This window comes from Rhinolophus hipposideros (assembly GCF_964194185.1).
Source record: "Rhinolophus hipposideros genome assembly, chromosome: 8".
Classification (NCBI taxonomy): Eukaryota; Metazoa; Chordata; class Mammalia; order Chiroptera; family Rhinolophidae; genus Rhinolophus; species Rhinolophus hipposideros.
In genome coordinates, this window is record NC_138054.1 from 57,720,185 (window position 1) to 57,745,163 (window position 24,979).

The following is a 24,979-nucleotide window of genomic DNA, read 5'->3' on the forward strand; positions in this document are numbered from 1 at the left end:
ACACAATGGGAGAAAATATTGGCAAATCATATATATGATAAGGGATTAATATCCAGAATATATAAAGAATTCCTGCAGCTCAACAACAACAAAACCCCCAAACAACTCAATTAAAAAATGGGCAAAGGACTTAAAGAGACATTTCTCCTAAGAAGATATACAATGACCAATAAGCACAAGAAATGATGCTCGATATCAGTAATTAAGGAAATGAAAATTAAAACCACAATGAGATTCCACCTCATACCCATTAGGATAGCTTCTATCAAAACCAAAAATAAAACAGAAAATAAGAAGTGTTGGCAAGGATGTGGAGAAATTTGAACCCTTGTGCACTGCTGATGGGAATGTAAAATTGTGTAATCACTATAGAAAATAGTATGGCAGTTTCTCAAAAAATTAAAAATGGAAATACCATATGACCCAGCCATTCCACTTCTGGGTAAATACCCAGAAGAATTGAAAACAGGGACTTGAAGAGATATTTGTACATTCATGTTCATAGCAGCATTATTCACAATAGCCAAGAGATGGAAGCATCCATCAATGGATACATCCATCAATGGATAAATGAACAAACAAAATGTGAAATATACATACAATGGAATAATATTCATCCTTAAAGAGGAAGGAAATTCTGACATATGCTACAACATGGATGAACATTGAGGATTAATGCTAAGTGAAATAAGCCAGTCATAAAAGGGTAAATACTGTATAATTCCACTTACATAAGGTACCTAGAGTAGTCAAATTCATAGACACAGAAAGTAGAATGTGGTTGGCAGGGGCTGGGAGCAAAGGAGAAACGGGAGTTAGCGTTTAATGGGTACAGAGGTTCAGTTTTACAAGATGAAAAGAGTTCTGGAGATGGATGGGTGTGAAAGTATGAATGCCACTGAACTGTACACTTAAAAATGGGTAAGGTGATAATTTTTATGCTACGTATATTTTACCACAATTAAAAAGAATTTAAAAATAAAAAAGATTTTAAAATCACATAATCATAACCATATTGAAAGGATGGTCGGGGTTGACACACAGAAGAATTAGTGTGTGGATGTCTGTCTATATTATGTGCTTGGGGGTGCTGGCGTCTGTGTGTGTAAGAGAGAGAGACAGAGAGACAGAAAGCACTAAATCTTCATCTTTGTGGTAGGAAGTCAAAAAATAGTGCCTAAAACCAAAAGATCAAGAAGTAGAAATAAGTGTGTTATTTAATGATAAGGAGGTAAATACCAAAAGAATCAGCTAAAAGATTGAAAGTGTTTGCCTCTGGGGAGAAGAAAATGGAAGTGGGGAGTGAATGACTTAAATTTTCCATAACAAACCTTGCAAAACTATTTGATTCTTTAAACTATGTGAAGTAAAACTTTGATCAGAAAATACACCCTTTCCTGTCGCCAGTTGCATGGAGTAGGCTCTCGCGTTTCTGAGACCCGCAAGTTCAGAGCTTCTTTGCGCCCAGGGGACTGCGCCTGGCGTCTGCGCGGGCGTAACCATGCCACAAAACGAACATATTGAGTTACACCGTAAGCACTATGGATATCGTTTGGATTACCATGAGAAAAAGAGAAAGAAGGAAGGTCGAGAGGCTCACGAACGTTCAAAGAAGGCAAAAAAGATGATTGGTCTCAAAGCTAAACTCTACCATAAACAGCGCCATGCTGAGAAAATACAGATGAAAAAGACTATCAAGATGCATGAAAAGAGAAACACCAAACAAAAGGATGATGAAAAGACTCCACAAGGAGCAGTACCTGCCTATCTACTGGACAGAGAGGGACAGTCCCGAGCTAAAGTACTTTCCAATATGATTAAACAAAAACGTAAAGAAAAAGCGGGAAAATGGGAAGTTCCTCTGCCCAAAGTTCGTGCCCAGGGAGAAACAGAGGTATTAAAAGTTATTCGAACAGGGAAGAGAAAGAAGAAAGCATGGAAGAGGATGGTTACTAAAGTCTGCTTTGTTGGAGATGGATTTACTCGAAAACCACCTAAATATGAAAGATTCATTAGGCCAATGGGCTTACGTTTCAAGAAGGCACATGTAACACATCCTGAACTGAAAGCTACCTTTTGCCTGCCAATCCTTGGTGTAAAAAAGAATCCCTCATCCCCACTTTATACAACTCTGGGTGTTATTACCAAAGGTACAGTCATTGAGGTGAACGTGAGCGAGTTGGGCCTTGTGACACAAGGAGGCAAAGTTATTTGGGGAAAATATGCCCAGGTTACCAACAATCCTGAAAATGATGGATGCATAAATGCAGTCTTACTGGTTTGACAGCAGTTCATACAAGTAACTGCTTATAATTATTGAAGATTATACATCAAGAAAACCACCTTTACTGTGATGTTTCTGAGTACCAAACAGCTTACATGTCTGCAGTCAAGAGAACTATTTATTCTATTGTAAAGAACATTAAAATGGCCCAATTTAAAAAAAAAAAAAAAAAAAAAAAAAAAAGAAAATACAAAATAAAAACTAAAGCAAATGGAAAATTGCTGAGCTTCCCCTAGAAGGCCCTGTGATGGCGCAATGGACACCAGGGCCTGGTGGCCTCCAGGTCGCCTTGAGGAACCCATCATCATGGGCAGAGTGGTCAGGGCTCCTGCTGCCCATCCTGTCCCCCAGATTAAATGGGGGGCACAGAGCTGGGCGTCCTGAGGGAAGCGAGACACATCTGGATGGACAGAGGAACATTGTTTATTTGAATAAGCACACGTTTATTTTAATGTGTATTGGAAAAATAGAATTACCATTTCAAACCTGTAATTTCATGGAGATTATTGTTTAGGATGAAGCTAAGTTTATCAAGTGAAAGAATTTAAAAGAAAATACTAGGATGACAGTAGACAGGTAAGTGGAAATGGAGATAAGAAAATAGTATGGCAGTTTCAGGGGAGAAATACCGATCCAGTCCAACTCCTCATATTAGGGATGGGGACCCCCAAGCCCAGAGAGGGAAAAGGATTGCCCAGTGTCGTACAGCAAGGCAGTGAAGGAGGCAGATGTGACGCCAATTCTCCTGAGAGCACATGACTAGGAGATAAACCAAGACTGGGTGTGTCGGGCTCTGGCTCTGGTCTGCTCTGAAAGCCTGAGATGCCGTCACCCCTTCAGTTCCTGGGTGTCTCCCTCTGTGTGCTGAAGGGGTTCTGCGGCTAACAGCAGTAATGTTCATGAGAATTGTAGAAAATACTATGCAATGCTTACTGTGTACCAGAAATAACAATAATAGCAAGCAGTTATGTGTGGTGTACTATGTACAGAAGACTCTTCTGAGCACTTTATTTATGTTAACTTATTTCATCCTCACTCATCCTAGGAGACAGGGTGGCAGTCAGTCTCCAAGACGGCCACACTGATTTTTGCCTCCTGGCTGTCATACTCTTGTACAGTCCCTTCCCACATGGAATAGGGCTGACCTGTGTAACCAATAGGACATTGCAGAAATGATGGAGTGTAACTTCTGTAGTTAGGTCATAAAAGACATTGGCACTCCCTCCTTGCTTTCTCTTTCTCTCTCTTCGTTCAGTCACTATGGTGGGAAGCTGGCTGTCATGTTATAAGGACACTCAAGTGATACTATGGCAAAATCCATGTGGTGAAAATCCAAATGGTCCTGCCAACAGCCAACATGAACTTCCCAGCCACGTGAGTGTGCCAACCCAGACCCTCCAGCCCCGATTAAACCTTCAGAAGACTACAGCCCAGCCAACAGCATGACCCAACTAAGCGGCTCTCAAATTCCTGACCCATAGACACTGTGAGAGATGATAAATATTCATTGTTGTTTTAAGTTGTTAAGTTTCGGGGTAATTATCTATGCAGCATTTTTTAAAACCTATTAGTAACATTGTCAGCCCAGCTTTATAGATGAGGAAATTGAGACACTGAGCATTCAGGTAACTTTTCCCAGATAACACAGTTAGCAATTGATTTAAACCCCGGCAGTTTGGCTCTATATAAAGTTCATGTAATGAATTAGAATCTCTCTTTTACAGGATTGAAGAGACTCTGCCTAATCAGAGAGGGAGAAAGAGAGAGAAACACAGAGAGAAATGATAGAGAAATTGGCAATTGGCTCACACTGCAGCCTGAAGGACTTGGATTAGACTTCCGTAAAATAAAGGTATTGGACAGTGCGAGAACTCTGCTGCCCTTGAAGCTCATTTATGATTAGTTTAGGGCCTCTGGTCTCTGACCCTGGCTGGGCATGTGACACACACAGCCTTGGGTACCTGGGAGTGAGACTGTGACACCCCAGAGCAGCCCTTCTCTGGGCTCTTATCACACTATGCTGTCACTGTTGCCCCCAGACCAGAGATTCTCAAGGGCAGTCATGCTGTCTTGTTCATCTGTGTCCCTCGCCTAACAAAGAGCCAAAGAGCAGGCTGGGGGAGGTGTATACAGAAGGCCCTCTGGCCCTGGCCCTGGCAAGAAATTGTATGGTCACACTTCCCTTTAACAAGTCCTCACTGGGGCACAGCAAGGACCCGGATGACCCAGTTTCTGGCTTGAGGATCTCCCCATTGGATGGGAGATCCAATAACAGCCCATATGATCAGAGAGATTGGGAAACTCAGTTTTGTGGGAGCCCAGAGGAGGAGGCAGGACCTCTCCAGATCAGGCTGGAAGGCTTCTCAGAGGAAGAGGTATTGGAGCTGAGGTCCAAAGGATGACTAGAAATTAGCCAGTACAAGAGTGTACTAAGCAGAGGGTACAACGTGGCAGAGGCCTGGAGCTTCAGTTCTTGAGGGGCAGAGTGAGGGACTAGATGGGCATGCGGTGGGTTGCTAGACATCTGGTGACTCTAGAGGAAGGTCTTGGAAGCTTGAGGGGGGCAGGGAAGGGTGTTTTGCTGATTGCAGGTGGAATGTCCCTGTTTTTGTCTCATAGGGAATTCATTGCACTTTGGATTGGATTTGAGGGATTTCTTTGGAAACCCAGGAGTGGACAAAGACTATATCTTTGAGTCAGCCTAGGATGGAGAGAGAGGACAGGTAAACACAAGAAGTCCCCTGGACAACAGAAGGTGTACCAGGACCTCAATGTTCATTTGGTGTCTGGTGTGTACCAAGGTCTGGGCTTTCTCCATTTGCCCCTCACTGGAATTAAGCAACTTATGCGCCCTGAAAAATTCCCCATTCCGCCATCTGTGTTTGAATACCTATTTACTAGCTGTGTGACCTTCCCATTCCTCAGTTTGGTTATCTATGAAATAGGATAAACATAAAACCTGCCTCATGGAGCTTTTGTAAGGACTAAATGAATTAAAACATTTAGAGTACTTGGATGGTACCTGACCATCCACAAGCGTACAATAAGTATTAGCTATTATTATAACGTGATATGGTTTTCCTTTTAACTTTTTCAAGTATTTAAACATCAGTTATCTAATGCTTGCTATATGCCAAGCCTTGTATTTATCCTCTGAATATAAGGATGATAAGACACAGTCCTTCTGGGGCTACAGAAACCTTCAGTAAAGGCAGGAATAAACAAGGACTCAGAAATGCAGGAGAGCAAGTTCCTGTCCTCAGGGAGATCACAGGCTGACTGGGGAAAGAGGGAAGTGGCCCTAACTGGGTGAGGATGATGGGAGCCTGCAGAACTTTCTGCTGAGGGGGCTGTTGAGAGACAAGGAGTTGCCCACTTTGGCAACTAGACATGTGTGGAACAGTATGATCAAAGACACCCCCCCTTTGCCTGGTCTCAATCTGCAATATTTGTGTTGGGAAGTCATCAGAGGTTTTTGAACAGGGAATTATGTTTGAATAATAGCAACATAACAAAGTTATTATGCACCTACTGTATATTGCATGTTGTGCATACATAATCTCATCTAATAACCCTGTGAGGTGAGTACTATCATCATTCCCATTTTACAGATGAAGAAACTGAGCCACAGAGGTTAAGTGAGTTGCCCAAGGTCATATAACTAAGACGGGAAGGAACAGACTTAAACCCAGGCAGTCTGATCCAAAGCCCATGCTCTTAATCTCTCTACCTTACTGCCTCTGAACTTCAGTCCACACCATTATCTTAAAACTGGAATGAACCTTGGAAATTCCCCAATTTTACAGATGAGAAATTGAGGCTCAGAGATGGGAACTGACTTTCCTAAGACCACAGAGTGAAGGAGGAAGGGCTGAGCTGGGGAGGTCAATCTGGTCTTTAGTAGGTGCTCTATACACTCCATAGTCCCAGGTATCCTTTTGTTACAGTGGGCATATTGCTGGCACAGTGGGCATTATTGTGCTTGGAACAGTATCCAGACTCCTTACTATAGTTTATAAATCTCTCATATGATCAGGGCCTTGTTGAATCCCTCTGACCTTACCTGGTCACCAACTTCTCCTCGTCACCAAGCTCCAGCCTACCTCAAGGCCTATGCACTGCTCTTCCCTCTAACAGGAACGCTGTTCCACATGATCTTCATGTGGTTGGGCTCCTTTTACTCTATTTGGGCTGCCATACAAAATACCATAGCTCGAGTGGCTTATAAACAACAGAAAAATTTAATTCTCATAGTTCTGGAGGCTAAGAAGTCCAAGATCAAAGTGCCCTCCGATTTGATGTCTGGTGAGAGCCCATTTCCTCATTCATAGATAGCCTTCTTCTCGCTGTGTTGTCATATTGTAGAAGGGGCCAGAGATCTCTCTGGGTTCTCTTATGAAGGCACTAATGCCATTCATGTCCTGATTGCTTCCCAAAGGCCCATCACTCCAAACACCCTCACACTGAGGATTAGGTTTCGACATATGAATTTGGGAAGGACACAAACATTCAATCTATGACAGGCTCCTTCTTGCCATTCAATGAAATGTCACCACCTTAGAGAGGCCTTCCTTGATCACCTCTCCAAAATTACCTGCCATCACTCTTACATTACACTGTTTTATTTTTTCCACAGCAGTTATGAGAATCTGAAATTATCTTTTTTGTTCTCTTGCTTTTGTGTCTGTCTTTCCCAACTAAAATGTCAGCTGCAGGAGAGCAAGAGTGACCTCATCTGTTTCTACGCTGTATCCCCAGGCCTCAGAAAATGCCTGGTATATAGTAGGTGCTCCCTAAGATTTTGTTGAAAGCGTGCCTGCATTTCATTGTCTGTCTGTTGACGGTTTGTCTCCCCATCAGTCAGAGACCTCACCTGGGCTGGTACCATGTCTGATTTACCTTGGCACCTCTAGGCCCAGGACAGGTAGGCACAGAGCATGGCTGACCTATGCTTGTTGGATGACTGAATGAACAAAGATAGAAGGCGTAATGGCAGGAGTACCTGCTGGGCTTTCCGTGGAGATGGCCACAGCCATTGCTAAGGGCCTGCCCTTTCTGGGAAGTAATAGGGCTCCAGAGGTTGCTGATGAAACAGAGTCTGTCTCTTTTAATGACCAATGCCCTCAAGCCTCATTATCCAAAGAAGGTTGTGGGGGTTGGGCTTTGCTTACTAGCACTGTGCTAAAATCTCATCCTGGGTCTGCGGTCTGCACCCTGCACCCCGGTATGGTGAGGTGGGGCTGTGACCTTCCAGAGGAGGGACCTTCTCATTCATAGAGGCTGGCAGCAGTGGCGGACAGAGGCCCTGAAGTGTGCATTCCCTATGGGCAGGGATGACACATCCTTTCTGTGGGGCCCCACAGTCCCTGCCCTTCTCCATCACAGCAAGGACTACCATGTTGTCCCTGTGGGTCCTTCTGATTGTCCTCTGGAGAATGTCGAATAAGAATGAATGAATAAAGTCTGTGCACCAGGCCCAAGTCACCTGCCTCACACCCTCGGCCATGGTCATGTGAGCTTGTAACATGCACAGATGTACATGAGCACATTAACCAGCGACTCAGATGTGTAGTCAGGGCTGGAGCAGATGCGGGGTGCAGAGATCCAGTCCCTCTCCCCCACCTTCTCCCTGATCTCGCACATCCTGGTGTCCCAACTCCTGTGTATCGTCACCTCAGCGCCACGTGCTCACTACATAGGCCTGTGCATCTAGGAACTTCCTCTCCCCTCCGGCCCAAGTTCACTCCTAGGCATCCACCGGCCTTCCATCAGCCTGTCACCTACTCCAGGCAGCCTCTTCTGCCTCCCCAGGACGGCCTCTGAGGGCAGGGACCTCGCTAGGCTCACCCCAGCGTCTGCAGCGCCCAGCACGCAGGCGGGCCCTGAGCATGGTCACCAAGAGCCTGGGGAGGGAGGAGTGGACCAAGGACAGGAGGGAGGAGGAGGAGGTGGCAGCATCGAGAGGAGCGTGGGGCGGAGGCGGCCGCGGGAGGGGGCGCGCGCGCCGGTGGCGGCAGCCCAGGGCCGGGGCCGCGCGCCCAGCCTGAGCCCGCCCCGCCGCCGAGCGTCACGGAACCTGCTTGAAATGCAGCGGAGGAGCCGGGGCGGGCGGCAGCGGCGGCGGCGGCGGCGGGGGCAGCGGCAGCCCCGGCGCCGCGGCGAGGACTCGGCGGGTTGAAGCGCGGCGGCGGCAGCGGCACGGGGTGCACGGGGCGCGGCGGCCGGAGCCCGGGGCCCGCCATGGGCCGCCCCGAGCGGGGCGTGCTCCGGCCGCTGGCGCTGCTGTTGCTGCTGCTGCGGCTCCAGCATCTTGCGGCGGCGGCAGATTCCCTGCTTGGCGGCCAAGGTGCGTGCGGCGGGTCCCCGGCCGGCTCTGCGCTGCCGGAGCTGCCAACAAAGCGCGGCCCGGCGGACCGGGAGCGGGTTGCGCCAGGGCCCCCAGCCCCGGCCTGGCAGAGGCGCTAGTGGGGAATAGGCTCCTCTAGACCGAGTTATCCCTTAATTTGTCCCTCGCCCCCCGCGGCTCCCTGTGCTTTGGGCTCTGCTCCTGGGGGATGGGCGCAGCGGACGCTCCGCGGACCGGAACTTGGCAGGGAGGGTTGGTCATTGATGATTTGGGGTGGGCTGATTCCAGTGGTTGGGGTTCATTTGACACGCGCGCTCCGCGGCGGCGGCGAGCGGAGCCAGGCGACTTCCCCGCCTGACAATGCGTTTCCGGGGACCCCTGCGTTCTGCTGAGAAAGGGGCTGCGTGCGAGAGGACGATGTGCCCGTTGCGCCCAGTGCGTGTGTCGCGGCGTGTTTGCGGGCTCTCTGTGTGCTGCCTGCGTAGGTCTCTGACTATGGGCCGAGTGTGTGGGTGAGTGTGTCTGAGTGGGGGGTATGCCTAAGTCGTGTGCCTGGCCTCGTCGTGCCACGGCGTTGCCCGCCGTCCCAGGAACCCTCCTGCCCTCCGTTAGGATCAAGGGCGCCCGAGGTCCCCGGGGCAGTTAGCTTCAGCATGGCCCTTTCCGTCACCCCAATAGACCCCTCCGGGTGGCCAGGACGGCAGGGTCCGTGGGACCGGCTCACTCCCCTCTCCCTGCGCAGGGCCGGTCAAGGAATGCGAAGAGGACCAGTTCCGGTGCCGGAATGAACGCTGCATCCCCTCCGTGTGGAGATGCGACGAGGATGATGACTGCTCGGACAACAGCGACGAGGACGACTGCCGTGAGTGGCCAGCAGGCTTGGGAGAGAACGGTGGGGGGCGCCTTGCGTAGCGCACACGTGGCGGCGGCTGCAGCCGGGCCACCTGCGTGGACCTTACTGTCGCAGATCGAAACCGGGAAGCCGCCCGGGCGCCGCCTCCCTCGGGCTGAGTGGCGCAGAGCGATACGGCTGGAGCTGGGCGGCAGGCGTGTCCTAGTGGGGGCTTGGGCGGAGCCCGGGGCGATGTGGCCCCGGTGGAGGGCACGCCACACCCGGTTGCTGGGCCGGGACTGTGAACCGGGAAGCGCCGGTCCCTGCACGAGTCTAGCTTCCAGCGATACAGCTTTCCCGTACTCCCGCATCGGCTCCACCGAACGCGCGCGTGCCTCAAAGTTCCACGCCGCTCCAGGCCTCGCCGCGCTCCTTTTCCTTCTTGATTTTTTGTGAATGAATGGGCTCCCCGGGGCCCCTGATTGGCTGGGCGAGGACCACCCCATAAGCCCCCGTGGCCAGAGCGGCCAATCGTGGAGCGGGAGGGTGTGTAGTTTTCGGGCGCCCAGGGTGCAGGGGCCCTGCCCTGACCCCGCCCCGGCCACAGCCCCGCGCACACCCTGGGGGTAGTAGGTGCAGGCGGGGCCTGGGCCCTGGCGCCGGTTGCTTTTCTGCCTAGTCACGCTGAAGCCCTTTTTGTGCCACCCTGGTTAGCTGACTGAACTCTCCTGCCACCTCGGCTCAGGCATGAGTCATGGGGCAGATCAGAAAGAAGGGGGCCAGGAAGGGACCCGAGGATCCCCAGGCCGCGCGTGAAGACCCCTGCTGTGTGCTGGTAGTGGGCCGTCTTTGCCGAGTGTGGTGCTTGTACACCCGGGCGCCGACTGATTTGGAAGTTCCCTATTGGGGTGCAGCGGTTTCGGCTGTCTCTGGGACTGGAAGAAAATTAGGTGACTGTTGTCGCGGTGGAGGTTTCCAGGAACAAAAAAACAGACCTCTGGGAAACATGGACGCCGGTGGTCATTCATTCTTAATTACTAGGCACCTACTGTGTGCAGGCACTGGAGTACTTGGAGAACAGGCCCATCCCGATGTCCACGGAGGATAGGGTTTGCAGGGAGGGCAACAGGTGGACAAACTCAAAGCTCCACACAGTGGCAGGCGTGGCCGTCTGGTAGAGAGAACACTTGGTTGGGCACCGTCTGTTGAGTCCTCGAGTTTTTGTTTTTGTTTTGTTTTTTTTCTAGGTTTGCCAGTCAGCCTCCAGGTTTATTTTCTCAGACCCAACCCAGAGTTCGCTCCGTGACTGGGGCACATCTCCTCCTACCTCAGTTTCCTTACCTGACCACTTAGGCTAATGATTCCTGCCCTGGTTTTGAGGACCAGTTCTAGTAATTGGGAGTCATGAGACTAACATGTGCTGACTGGTAGCAGTGTGCCAAGCACTGTGGTAAGTGCTTATCTTACATAAACGCCTTTAATCTTCAGACTAGCCCTGTTTTACAGACTGAACAAACCGAGGCACTGACATATTAAGTTACTTGCCCCACAGCTATTGAGCTGCTAAGTAAGAGTTTGGATTTAAGCATCTGATTCCAAAGTTCTTAGCCTAATCACATTCATTCTTACACATTCATTCTTACTTAGTACTTATAGAAACTCTGACCATTTTCCAGTGCTATTGAAATTATGAATATGGCCAAACTGGGGTAAAATATTGTAGTCAGTCTCATCCCTAGGAGTTGTTCTTCTATGGTCCCTTTTACAGTGGGAGTGTTGAGGGTGAGGCAGGGAAAAAGAAACTGCATTTCTAGGCTGATTTCACTATCTCCCTTATTCTTTATAACATCAAGCTGTGAAGAGCAGAAGTTTTTCTTGTCATCCTGTTTGTAGATAAGGTCCCTGGTGGAGAAGTTTGGTGATTTGTCCAAGGTCACCCAGTGGAGAAGGACAGAACTGGGTCAGGATGTCTTCGGTCAGGATGTCCACCTACCTCCCAGCTCAGGGGCACTGTCTGCTGCGGTGCGGAATGTGGTACAGAAGGACCCAGGAGGGTGGTCCAGGAACTGGGAATGCATACTCTGAATGTTGGGCCTGTCATTTTTCATCTCCATGAGAGGCTCTGGGCAAGATGCAGGAGTAAAATAGCAGGCGGCTGTGTGACCCCAGATGGGACCAGGGGAACTCTGATGGCCAATCTGGGCTCCTGCTTTCCCTCTGAGATGGATAGGGTAACCCGAGTCACAGCTAGAGAGTGAACAAAAGTAAATGACATTGACAGCTTGGAGTGGAAGGGGTGGGGCCTGTGCTGTTAGTACCAAGTACTGGTTCCATACTATTCAACATCTCTGAGCTTGTTTCCTTATCTGCCACGTGGGGGTAGCTGTTCCTCCATCATAGGTTATACACGAAGGAAGTCTTCATACAGGGCTGGTGACCAGAAGGGGATGGATGAGTGTTCACACCTCCAAGGTCTTTAGAAAAGGACCCCTAGGAGCCACAAAGAGAAATCTCAACGAAAAGGGATGGGGGCTTTGGGTGGCTGCATTGGGCCAGTTTGAAAATGATCTTTCCTCACCCGTTCTTTCTCCAACTTGGGAGTTCTCCCCATTCTGGGCTGTCTGCCCAAACTGTATCTTTGAACTATCCTCCCCTCAAGGTTGTTGGCTCCTCCCTGCGCATCCTCTCTGTCTTATGTCTAACCCCTTCTTTGGCACGTCAACCCTTCTACCCCATGAGAGAGCCTGAACCGCCCCACCTTTGTACCTTTTGACCTGCAAAATGAGGATTGCAATTTGTAAGTGAAGTCTATGTGAGGCAAAATGAGTTCAAGCTCCAAAATGGACCAGAATGTACCTAAGAACTGATGGAGGCTGGAGGGAGGGAGTGTGTGTATTGAAGAAGCCCAGGAAGACTTCCTGGAGGAAGAGATAGCAAGGCCAAGCCTTGAAAGATGGTAACTAAGCCAGTCCCTTAGGGCTTACCATTTAAAAATAGGTGGTACCTAAATAAACAAACAAACAAATAAAATAAAAATAGGTGGTACAATTCCCATATTATAGGAGAAAATGGGTTCAGGGAGGTGAAATGATTGCCCCAAAGTCACGCAACTCTTCAGGGTTGGAGCCAGCACTCAGTCTAAGGCCTTCTAAATCCTAATTCTCATCCACAGTGGGCTGGACTTGGCCCTCTGGAGACATGGACAGAGCTGGTAGAATAGGGAAGGGAAAGGCTCATGAGGCTTCATTTCCAACTCAAAGGGCCTTCAAAGTGGAGGAAGGGACTGGAAGCCAGAGGGCCAGGCCCAAGGAAGCCCAGGGGTAGCCCAGCCAGGGGAAGTGGGGTGGGTCCCTGGCTGTGGACCTGGGGCACGTAGGCCAGCTGGCCCCTTGGCCTCAGTTTCCTGTTGCTTCCTAATGTCTGGGAGTAGAGACAGGGGTTCTGGTCTCTGGCCAGCCCTTTGCTCCCAGAGTAACAACAACAGTGAATACTTACTGAGTACTTGTAGATCAGACATTATGCTGAGATTCTATGTGTATCACCTCATGTTCCTCGATTCTATAAAATGCGGCAACTCTATGAGGTACCTGCATTATCCCCATTTTACAAAAGTATACAGGGTTAAGTAAACAACCCAAAGGTATGTAATTTTTAAGTTGAAATTGCTGAGGTGTGACTGCCGGCACCCAACTATGGAACCTGTGCTGTCTTAAACGCTAGCTGGTGACCTCAGGCAAATCATTTCAGATCATTTCAAATCATTTCTCTGTTTCCCCATCTTGAGATGACATCAAACCACCCTCTCTCCCTCAAGCTCTGGGAGGAACTCTGTGTTTCTCTTTGTGGACGGGCTGGGGGGCCGAGTATATAGTGGATTGGTTTTGTGTTCAGGTTCTTCTATCTTGTTCTGGCTTCTTTAGGCTGCTCTGTTCTCCCAGCCCTCATCACCCTCCATCCCAGGTTTAATAAAGAGCGACTGCAGCCACCTCTTCCAGGGCTGAGAGTTCATTAGCTGGGCAAGGCCAGGCTGCAGGAACACGGCCTACTGGGAAGCAGTCTTGTAAATAATTAAAGTGCCGCCACAGCTGGCCTATAGTGTGCTGCCTGGCCTTGGACCCATGTTCATACCCTGACACCAGGTCCGGCTTCATTTCCTTGTTGGATGGAGTCATCAGACAGACAGTGCTGCTCTTCTCTGAACCTCAGTTTCCTCATCTGACCAGGCACCTCCACCAGTCAGAGTCCTCCTGAGACTCTGTGATGGGTTCCTGTTGCCCACTCCCCTCTAGCACCATCCTGCCTCTTCGCATGAGCCTATGACACCAAACTGTAGCCTCTATCTCACTCTTGCTTTCCTACTGCTTCTCTCCTTCAGGTCTTTGTATGTGGCGTTCTGTCTGCCTGGAATACTCTTTCTGCTCCTTCACCTGGCTATTTTCTTTTTGTCATTTTAGAAGATTCAGCTCAGGTGTCATCTCCTCCAGGAAGCCCTCCCTCCCTGCTACCCTCTCTCCCCAAGGATGAGATACAGGAGTTCAGAAAGGGGATTTAGGGACCTGTGTTGAAATCACAACTCAATGGGGCCATAATCAGACACACCTAGTTTTCTATGCTCCTGGCACTTCTGGCTGAATGGCCTTAAAAATGTTAATAGTTTCTCCCTCCCAGAAATGGTATGAAGATTAAACGAAATAATGTTCATGGTAAGTAGTAGGTGTTCAATGAATGGCAGTTAGTACAATAGTTCCTGGAGGGAGGATTTTCCTTGGGTTCTGTAGGTACCTAACTGCTGAGATCACCCCCTGCTTCACAGATGTCTGAAGCTTCCAGCAGCTGGAGCTTGCCTCTGCTAGTGGGTTGCCCACCCATAGAGGAGGTTGCCCCACGGCCATTCAGCCTTGGACCTGGAAGTGGAGAAAGGTGCCCAGGGAAGGGCCGAGGGAAGAAATGAGTCAAACAAGCCTGGTTGTTCTGTGAATGGGTGGCCTGGGGCCCTGGGAGGAGCAGAAGATGGCTTCCCTCAGGCCATATGCTTGTCCCAAGGCTCATTTCTGTCCTGTCTGACCTGTGCTCCTTTCTTAGGAAGGGGGGAAGCCCAACAACCCCCAGGCTCTGCTCAGCAGGCCCCAAGCTTCCTTCTCTTCTAGGGCCAGGTCTGTGCCTCCCTCAGCCCTGGCAGGCCTGGGAGTGTTTGCTGAAGGCTCTCCCCTGGGCCTTTCTACTGGGCCTCCTAGGACAGAATTCCCCTCTGTGAGCCCCTGGGCTTTCTCAGGCCTGCTAGGGATCCGGAATGCAGAAGGCCTCAGGGCTGATTGGCGTGTCCCCAATAGTCTGTAGGTGGCTGACTTGACAGTTTTCCCTCCTTGGGGAAATGTCAGCAGCAGGTGAAGCCAGAGAGATGCCTCCAGGGACAGAGTGAGGAGAGGGAGAAGCAGAGGGTTGATGGAATAGGAGTGTGAGGGCTCCTTTATGCCCCCTCAAGGGATGTACCCAAGTGAAAGCTCTCGTGGCCCCAGGGGGAGAAGTCAGACCCCCAGGCCACCCCAGGATGCCAGTCCTGGGCCTATGGGAGGGTGTGAGGCTGTGTTCTGAGGCTCCAGTTCTAAGCAGCACACCTGCCCCTAAAATGCCCTACAGCCAGATGTGTTTGAAGGACTGGTGGAGATGCCACCTCACCTGGGTGGCCTTCCCTGACCCCTTGTGCTCTAGCCTTCCAGTCTCTGAGCTCCCAAAACACGTCCCTATTTTTCCCTCAATCTCAGATCCTTCTTCTCCACATTGTCCACTCTGCTAGCCTCGTGCTGGGCATTAGGGATTCCAAAATAATTCCCTCAAGGGAATTACTAATAACAGATATTGGCTACTTACCCCATGCCCGGCACATGTTCGGCACTGTGCATTCATTAGCTTTGCTCCTCACTACCCTGTGAGGATGTTTTCTATTCCCACTTTTAAGATGATGAAACTGAGGCTCAAAGAGGAGAAGTGACTTGGCCAGTGAAATGACTCTTAAGTGGTAGAGCCAGGGTTTGACCCAGGTCTGTCTGTTCTAGAGACAGGCTCTTCCTCTCCAAGCTGTGTCTGCTTTATTGGGGTCAGAGGCCTGAGGCTCAGAAGGTGCCGGCTTTTCAGCGCTCACCCTGCAAACCTGAAACTAGCTTTTCTAGTAGCTGCAGGCTTCAGAAGGTGAAACCCAGAGACTGGAAGGGGGAAATCGGCTCCGGGTGTCAACAGAAACCCAGTCTTAGAACTAGGGTGTCTTTAGTTCCTGAGTCAGAACAGTACTGTCCCACCTCTTACCCGCTGCAGCACCCACCTGCCACCCCCGCCTTCTCTCGTCCTTGTTGGACCAGAGAACAAGGTGTTCTCGGGCTGAGGACCAGGCAAGGCTTCTGCGTATAGAAAGGGTTTTAGGTTCCCACACAGGGGGGCCTCAGGCACATCACCACCGCTGGCTGGGTCCTGCCTGCCTGTCCCTGGATTGCTGGGAACTCATCTGAAATAGTAATGTTAATTGTAATAAGACTTAATCAGCATGTTCGCTGCTAGGAGCTTTCTCATACAAGACCTCCTTCAGCCCAAAGCCTCTCGAGGGACTGCCAGTCTGGGAGTCCACGAGAGTGGTCATGTGGTCACCATCCTCTCCTGGTCGCTGGCTTTTATGCCAGTCACTCTGGAGACTATTTCAGTTTCTACCCCTCTCAGTCTGTTAGACCACAGGATGACCTTTTCCAGTTTTCACAGCCATCTTGGGAGGCAGGTGGTTCAGAAGTTAATTATTACCCCATTTTCCTGATGAGGAAATCGAGGCTCAGGGAGGGCATGGGGCTTACCCAGGGCCACACAGCTAATTATTGGTAATGCTGAAGCTGAGACTCATTTCAGTTGATTTTGTTTGTTTTTCCAATGGAAGTAATTTTTTTTTTCTGATTCTATAAGAGTAATTTCATGCTTGTAATAAATAATTTTAAAAAACAGACAATACAGTAAAGCAAAAGGAGAATGATAACAATCATTGTTGGTTATACCATTATGTAAGCAGCATATCCTCCCAGAGGTTTCTCTCTGTGTGTCCGTTGGTGTGTGTGAACACGTTTTTGGTTGGGTTTTTTTTTTGTTTTTTTCTTAAGCAAAAATGAGGATGTATTATACCAGTTGTTTTTCCCCTATACATATCTTTCCAGGTCAATAACAGTAGATTCATACCATTATTTGAAAGGGTTAGCTAGTGTGTGAATTATTCCAGTCTAAGTATACAGTCTCCTATTGACTGATGTGTGTGTGTTTGGTTCTGGGTTTTTCCTACTCCACATGGTGCTGGGATGAACATCCTTGTACTACATCTTTGCGCATATCTGAGTCTTTTCCTTAAACAAATTCTTGCAGAAGGGATTGCTGAATGTGTGCATTTTCATTGAGAGAACCACATTGCATCTCTCTCTCTCTCTTTCTCTCAGACTGTTCTCCATCTTACAACACTACCACCTAATGCCCCATGGCCCTTCCCAGCCAGGTGGCAGCCCATAGGACTTCTTTCTTCCTTGAGCACAGGGCCACCTTCTCCGGGCCCTACAGGGCAGACAAAGTAACCAGATCTAGGCTGCACAAAGCACAGCAAGGAGAAAGGACAACTGTATTCTGGCCTTAAGGAGTCCCTACCCCCACTGAAGGAAACAAAAGAGAACAAAACTGGTCTTTGCTGTTCTTAAGATATTTGTAGAATTCATCTCCTCCACAGTATTATGATATTTGTTCTGTGTCCGCCCCTAACTTGTTGTGTGATCTGGATGAGTGGCTCTCCCTCTCTGAACTTCATTTGCCCTTTACCCATTGGTCATTGCTCCATCTGCACTGCAACCAGCACTCTAAAAGGATTCCTTTCTCCTTGGAACTGGGCTCAGGGCCAGTCCTGTCCTGGGGGTGGGAGACCTGTGGCCCTCGAGCTCCTTACTGCCTGGTCAGGGTTGGTGGGACCGTGGTTGGCTTGGATTCTGGGCAGGCAGATGGAAGGTAGCTGGACTTCTTAGGGTCCACTTCCAGAACTCAGGCCTGAGGCTCAGGTTCCTAGGGCCACTTTCCCTTCTACCTTCTCCCTGTGCTCATGATTGAGTTGGATGCAGTGGAGTGATGGAGAAAAATGGAAGCAGGCCCTCCAGCCCTGTGACTTACTAGCTGGGGTACCCTGGTGTGGGGCTTAGATTCTGAGCCTTAGATCCTTGGTCTGTGAAACGAGATAATGAGCCCACCTCTCAGAGGTGTGCAGGCTGGCATAAAGTGTTTTGCCCAGAGCTTGGCCCTTACAATAAACATCCTTCTTCCCCTGCCCGAGCCTGCGATCGCTGCACAGAGAACAGCCAACTCGAAGGGTCCAGCAGCAGCTTTCCTCCTCCTCCACCAAGGACACGACAAGAGGGCAGCTGCTGAAATAGCAGCAGGAGGGATGTAGGTCAGCTGGTCAGTTGGGAACACTTGGCTGCCTGGGAGAACAGCAGTTTCTCGGGTTGACAGGGACGGTAGGAATCATCGCATCCCGCTCCCGTCTGCATTGGGGTTCCCAGGATGGCTGCTTCCCAGGTGGCCTTGGGCTGCTGGTTAAGCAGAGGAAGCCAAGCAGAACAGGTTAACCAGCCAGGTCTGGCACAGTTAGTTATCCAGGAGGGGCCACGGTTTACCAATGGGTCCAAATTAACATCAGAGAGTTGGCAGCTGATGAGAGGCAGGAAGGCCCCAGCAGGCACAGGTTAAGCTGCTCGAGTAAATAGCTGGAGATGAAGGCTGGGCTTTCCTGGTGGCCTGAATCCAGGGACATTCAGGCCAGCCCTCCTCTCTCCCTCTCCACTTCCTGAAGCCCGAGCTGCCATCTGCTGCCCCCATCACTCTCTGAGCCCTCTCTCGGCCATGTGCCCCAGCACACGTGCTTGTGCATGGGGTGTATGGGCTCGACAAGGGGGTGCACCAGGAGGGAGGTGACTGTTACGGATATATGGAGGCTACAGGGCCAAGGTGACGCTCTTCCTCTTCCCACACCCTCCAGGGCGGCACGGCCAAGCCAAAGCCAAAGCCCCCCACTGACTGTTTGTAGCAGGGAATTATTTGTACCTGGAGAGGTGCCAACCATCTCTGTTCCCAGCCTGCCCCCAGTCACAGCAAGCTCTCCCCACCAAGCCTCAGCCTGAGCCCACTGTCTAGCCCCCACCCATCCCCACCCAGAGGGCTAAGGTTCATCATATAAAGGCCATGGCCCAGAAGAGAGATCCACCTCTGCCCTTCTTGGGGGTCTCTGCCCCTGGGGAGTGGGGCATCTTAGCCTAATTCTCTGGGATTCTTTTGTTTTCCCTGAGAGCCAAGGTTTTCACAGGAGTCCACCCCGGCCAGGCCCCAGGTGTGTGGTGGGTGTCTAAGGAGCTGCTCCTGTTCCCTGAGGCCAGGAGGCCAGGAGCAGGGAGCAGGGCTGTGAAATTCCTTACACAAGGGATGCATTCTAAACCGTGCGTGCAGAGCCGGAACCGTTTATTAGCAGAACCTACATCCACTCAGGGTTTTCTGCCTGTTTATTTTTTTACTAAGACTGACCAGACTGGTTTTTTAATACCTGTGAGCAGACTTTATACCAGCTGCGTATGTGATGACACTCTCTTGTCTCCCCGCATGTTGTCCCTCCCCCCCTCCCAGGCCACAACTGCCTGCTTCTCAAGGGAGCAGAAGGAGAGCAGTGCCGATCATGGCCCCCCAGTGTCAGCTAGATCTGGTTTTCCACTGCAGTCCTTCTGCATCCTTGTTGGGGGGCCTGGGGAAAGTCCTTGAGCCTGAACCCCAAATTCCTGCTCTGTGCACGTGGATAGTAAGTTATGTCTGGCCTATGTAAAGTACCTGAAACCTCACTGAGAGAGAGCCAGTCAGTTCTTCCTACAGCAGGAATTGGGCCATACCAACGCACAGAGGTCTACCAGCCACCCTGCTCCTGTGTGTGCCGCCTCCTCTCCCAGACCCTCGTCCCCCTCCCCATGGATTCCTTGCCGAGTTCTCAACCACCTTAGTGATGTTGGTTAACTGAACTCCGCTGTCACTCCCCCACCACAGCTCTCAGCCCCACCAGGAACCAGGTAGCCTCCCCTTGTCACTGCCTTGCTGAGTGAACCGAGCCAGTCTCTGCCCCTCTGGGGCCTCAGCCTCCCCACCTATGCTGGGAAGGAGTTGGGATCAGGATCGGATCAAGAGTTTGAGTCACTTTGGGCAGCTTTTGAAATTTAGATTTCCCATCCAGGCCTGACTCCAAACCTCTGCTTTCTGTGCAGCCAGGTGGGAGCCGTAGATGGGACTATTCCCCCAGGCCCCCTGCCTCTGAAGGCTGCTATATGTATCACCTCACCCATGAGACGTTCCCCTGTGACACAGAGACCAGGCTGCCAGGGGTCAAGACCATAGTTCTCTACTTCCTAGCTACTTCACCTCTCTGAGCACTTGCCTCGTCTTTAACCTGGAGCCGTCAGTAGCTACCCCTCTGGTGGCTGGAGGATTCTGTGAGTTAATTTCTGAAAAGCACTGAGTAGTGCCCGGCCATGATCGGTGCTCCAGTCAAGGTCAGCTAAGCTTGTTTGACCTTCTCTGAGCTTTCATCTCCCATCTGTCCTTCAGGAATCCCCTCCAATGCCAGGCTGCTGCACTGCTAGGTAGAAAGGGAGGGGCTAGGGAGCCCCCACAAAGGCTCCTTTGTCCCCCCTTCTTCCCTGTGGCCCCAGGCCATAACTTATTGTCCTAGTTTAATTACGAAGAGTCCTTTCAAGGACCTCATTAGGAAATGAGCCCAGAGCCTCAGGGACCTCTGAGAAAGGTGGGGTGCAGGAGGAGGTTGCATTGTATCTGACCCTGCCCGGCCCTTGGCCCTTTGCCCTACATGTGCCCAGAAAGATAAGCCCTTCCTCCCTGATGGGGGTGGGGAAGTTGAGAGAGAGGGCTTTTCTGGTTCTGCCCCATCAGCCCTCAGTTCTCGTCCCCAGCCTGGCAGAGCAGGCCTTGGCGAACGTGTGTTGAGTGAATGAACGAGTGAGCTGTGGCTCTTGGGGCTGGAATAACATCCTCATTTGGCCAAAGCAGCCTCCCCACCCGCATCCCAATGCAGGAATTCCCTCAGCAGCCCTGGGGTGGGGGTGGGGGTTTCTAACTTCTGCTTGAATACCTCCAGGGACAGAGCTCACTGACCAGATAGTCTCTTTTGTCCGTGGACAACTTTTCTTGTTAGAAAGTCTGTCTGTTTTTCAACCCCAGATCTGCCTCCCCTGACTCACTCGCCTTGCTCTGGTCCCAGATCTGTTTCTGGGCCTCTGCTCACAGAGATTGCCCCCCCTTCACCCAAGCCTGTTCAGTGTCCCTTCCGGACCTGACATGCTGTGTGGCCCTGGGTATGGCCCGTATCCGTTCTGCTGGCCGCACACTTGTGCTCTATAAACACGGGCCGCCTCCTGCAATCTACCTCCCAGAGAAGTCGGGGTGAAGACGGATATGTCAGAACTGTCCTGGTTTTTACACTAAAGGTCCTGTGACAGATGGGATGTTAGGCAGTCTCCCTGTACCCTGTAAACCTAGCCGCTGTCCCCCCAGGCCTGTCTCAGGGCTTCCCCCATTATGTTTGGGTTGTGCTGCCAGTTGGGCAGGGATTGCTTTTTTAAAAAAGTAAAAAGCTGATTTCCTCCTCATGAGAGAATTCGAGGAGAAATAAAACCCCTTGGAAGGTCTGGAGGAGCCAGGGCCGAGCATCCTGAGTGGGGTGCTGGTGTGGACAGGGCCAGGAGGCCTCGCCATTGTCCCTATCCTGCCTCTAAGACTGCTCTCTGAGCCTCAGTTTCCCCAGCACTGCCCCACTCACCACATTAATACAGTGAGGGTCATGACCTTGACGGCCCTGCCTTGCGTTCCTGCTGCCACTTATATCCTTCAAGGCATTTATTTTTCTGTCTGTCCTTGTACTATTCTGGCCTCTCCACTCCCAAGCAGAGGGCAGGCTGGATCTTCATTCCCACATTAAACAGGAAGAAGCTGGGGACACCAAACATTTACCTGCACAAGGCTCTATGACTGCCTCCGGGCTCCTACTAGCCCTTGGGAAGTGGGCCTGGCAGGATTTACTGCTTCGTTGTACAGATGGGGACGCTAGACCCTCACTCCCACAGGATTCCAACCTCTTAATAGACACGGATAAGGTGAGGGATGAAGACAGATGGGTGGCGGTGCTGCGGCTTGGTGTGTGGAGGTTACAAGTAAGTGGGGGTCACTGGCTGGCTGCTCCTCTTTCCCTCCCCACTCCCACTTTGTCAGTGTCTTCATCAGTAGGAAAGATGCAGATTGACAGAGGGGAAAGGAAGACACAGAGAGGAGGGGGAAAGAGAGGACATGGGGTGGGCTGGGGGGAGAGGGGGAGGAGGAGGGGTCCAGCAGAGTAGCTACTTCCTCTTGTGGTTCTCACAGTCTGTCTGCACCGATTCCTGACAGATGGAGGGTAGGGGAGAGCTGGTGCCAAGAGGCTGTCACCGCAGGCGGGCAGAATTGGGGGGAGGGTGCTTTGTGGCCAGGGTTTGTATGGGGAGGGGGCAGCAGCTGGTGGTCTGGCTGCTAGGTCTCCTTGGAGTCTGCTCCCCGGGAACCATGGTTGTGGGGGGGGGCATGGATGCTGTGGGGCAGGAAAGTGGGCAAGGGGTGAGCCCACCACCTGCCTGGGACTGGCTGTGCCCTTACAGAGAAACCACCCTCCCTCCTCCACACCCTGTTGCCAGCAGGGCCCTCCCTCCAAGGACAACTCCTCCCCTCACTGGGTATGGAGGGTAGGCAGGGACTTTGGGGGCTGGCACTGATCTGTGGTCTAGGTGGACCAGGGCAGGGAGAGCATGGGCACTGAGGGGCACTGGGAGGCCCTGAGAATCACAGGGCTATGGGGGGCTCAGAGCAGGGTGGGGCCTCGCCTCGTGTTTGCAGGGCCAGAGCTTAGCCCCTCTTCGAGATGCCCCAGGTGTTTCCCAAGCCTCCTTTGTGGCAAAGTGCCTCTTCTTTTACAGGCTCTGACACATTTACAGGGGGTGGGCAGGCCTGACCCGGGGTCTGTTTGGCACCTTCAGCATCTTTTGCCTTTTTAAAGTGTGGGTTTCTCCAGGCGGAATTGGATCTCATGGTCTCTTTCCCAACCCCTCGGTGCCCAACACAGGGCCCAGCACAGAGGAGGAGCCAGTGAATGCTTGTTGAATGAATAGATGGATCCCTTCCTTGCACACCTCCTGGAACGGAGACCTCACTTCTTTAGAAGGCAGTCCTTTCTATTTCCAGAAAAAAAGTTTTTTCTGATTCTGTCTGAGCGGACCCGTGGGTCCCAGTCCTGTCCTAGGGTCCATGCGAAGAGCCTTGGCCAATCCTGCTGCATTAGAGCAGCCTAGTAGAGACTGGAGACACCCCTGAGCCCACCTAGCTACTCAGTGGCCACCTGACAGGCCTGGGTCTCCGCTACTGATCTCCAGGTTGTCAGTATCATAGCTGCTATTCACTGAGCCCTCACTCGGTGCCAGGTAGTAGCTCATTCAATCCTCGTATCAGCCCCATAAAATAGGGACTCTCCCCCATCTTCCAGAAGAGAGAAATGAGGTAGAGGTAATGAGTGCCTTCCTCAAGGTCATTTGGCTGATGTCTGAGTCAGGAGATTGGGGGTTTGGCTGGGAGGGCCAGGAAGGCCTTCTGGAACAAGGCCTTGTGGCAGGGCTTGGGGGTACACCGGGCTTGGCAGGGCTGAGGAGAGGTAACACTCTGCAGGTAGATGTACCCCAGCCCCTGCCCCCTCCTTCTTCCCCACGCTATTCCCAAGCAGATCCTTAACGCCAAGATTCCAACTGAGGAGTCCCTCAGGTGAGACCTGGGGACCTGGGGCCAGACCCCCTCCTGCCCCACGAAGAACAGAGTATGGATGTGCTTCTGGGTGGAGCCCAAGCACTTGAACACAGCCTGTTCTGTTCAGTGACCCGAACGACATGTGTGCAGGGTGATAGTTGGGGTCCTGATGTGTTGGGGTGGGTAGGTGGGAGCTGGGCCTCCTTCCTACTGCTGCTTAAAGTACGCTCTGGTCAGAGGTGACCTCCTCATTAATATTAATAATGGCAATCATTAATGATAAATTACCGTGTGCTTGCCCGGTGCCAGGGCTGTGCTGGGTGCCCTGGGGAAAGCTGAGAGGAGTAGGAGGTGATACCAATCCTGAGAGTAGGGGTGCACCTTCCACTGCATTTATGTCTTCCTCAGAGCCTGACACAGACTGGGCACTCTGGGGACAGCTTCATAAAGTGTCAGGGGTTGAAAAACAGTTTTCTGGACCTCTCTGGTGAGATACCCACTGCCAAAGAACACATTTCTCCCCTTCTCCCATCATTCACTGATTGATTCCACAAATATTATGGCCAGGCCTGTGCCCACTCTGGCATGGCCCCCACTGCCTAACCTTTCCCTTCCCTTTGATTTTATGGACCTTTGCAGGGTCTCTGCAGTGAGTGCAGTGAGATAGTCACCTCTGCTGACTATCTGTGTGGCCTTGGGCAAATCACCTCCCCTCTCAGTGCCTTGGTTTCCTCATCTGTACAATGGGGTTATAGTAGTCCCTACCCCAAAGAACTGTTGGAAGGATTAAACGAGGGATGAGCAGACAGTAACCACTGAATGTTCAGCTGATGCTTAAGATGGGCTGGAGGAAATGAAGATCTCAGAGTACCTCTGTTCCCCATGAATGATGTCATCATGAATCCTTCGACAGCCCTGGGAGGGAGGATTTGTTCTGTCCCTTTTGCTGATGGGGATGGTGAGGCAGAGAGGTGGGGTGACTCACCCCAGGTCCCTCAGCATGTGAATGGCAGATTCGAACCCTGGTGTTTTGGACTCTGAGGCCCATGAGTTTGCCACGGTGCCAGGGACAAAAGGCTCAGCCTGAAAGCGACTTTGGAATTGGAGTTGCTGAGGCTCTTGACTTCCCGTGTTGATCTCCTTCCAGCCTCCAGCCCCCAGGCTGGATCCCAAACCCCCCCTAATCCTGGGAGAGAGGCAGCCCCCTGGTCACGTCTGTCAGCAGCTCTGAGCACCCTCCCTGGGCCTCTCACCTCCCACGTGAACAGGAGAGCAGCAGGCTGAGGCCTGGGCTGCAAGGATGGGGGATTTCCCTACTCCGGTGAAGATCTGTCACAACATTAATGTTAATTAAGCCTCGTTAATTCAGCCCTCTGCTTATACAGAGCCCCTGACAGCAAATTACTCATAAGTGAGGTGGTGAATTTATTGCTGCGTTTTCCCAAATACTCAGCAGCAAAGAACACACCCCCAGGAAAGGCAGAGGAAAGGCCTGGAAGGTGAGTGCTGCGTAGTTCCTGCCAGCCTGAACCACCGGGCCACACAGCCCAGAGAATGAGCTTGGGTTCCCCAGGAAACGTGGGTGAGGATGGATGTTGGTCTGTTTAGAGCAGTCTGCCTGGAGAAATAGTGAGCTCCCTGTCACTGGAGGAGT

General features: G+C 51.2%; 2 protein-coding genes across 13 annotated transcripts in view; both read left to right on the forward strand.

Moving 5' to 3' along the window:
• Positions 1-1,501: 1,501 nt before the first annotated feature.
• Positions 1,502-2,294, forward strand: LOC308500542 (ribosome biogenesis protein NSA2 homolog; the record flags this gene model as incomplete). The annotated part of the gene is made up of 1 exon (XM_081055594.1): positions 1,502-2,294. The coding sequence occupies one exon, from the start codon at positions 1,502-1,504 to the stop codon at positions 2,282-2,284; it is 783 nt and encodes a 260-aa protein (XP_080911720.1). The 3' UTR covers positions 2,285-2,294.
• A 6,186-nt stretch (positions 2,295-8,480) lies between these two features.
• The window catches only part of LRP8 (LDL receptor related protein 8), a 72,383-nt gene continuing 55,884 nt past the window's right edge, over positions 8,481-24,979 (forward strand). For 11 of the 12 annotated variants that reach the window (XM_081056774.1, XM_081056771.1, XM_081056778.1 and 8 more), the window contains exons 1-2: positions 8,481-8,630; positions 9,373-9,492. In XM_081056774.1, the coding sequence (XP_080912900.1) occupies positions 8,525-8,630; positions 9,373-9,492 (226 nt within the window). In that variant the 5' untranslated portion in view covers positions 8,481-8,524. Of the gene's footprint in view, positions 8,631-9,033; positions 9,143-9,372; positions 9,493-24,979 lie in introns of those variants that run through there. The other variant, XM_081056779.1, reaches the window with a different exon arrangement.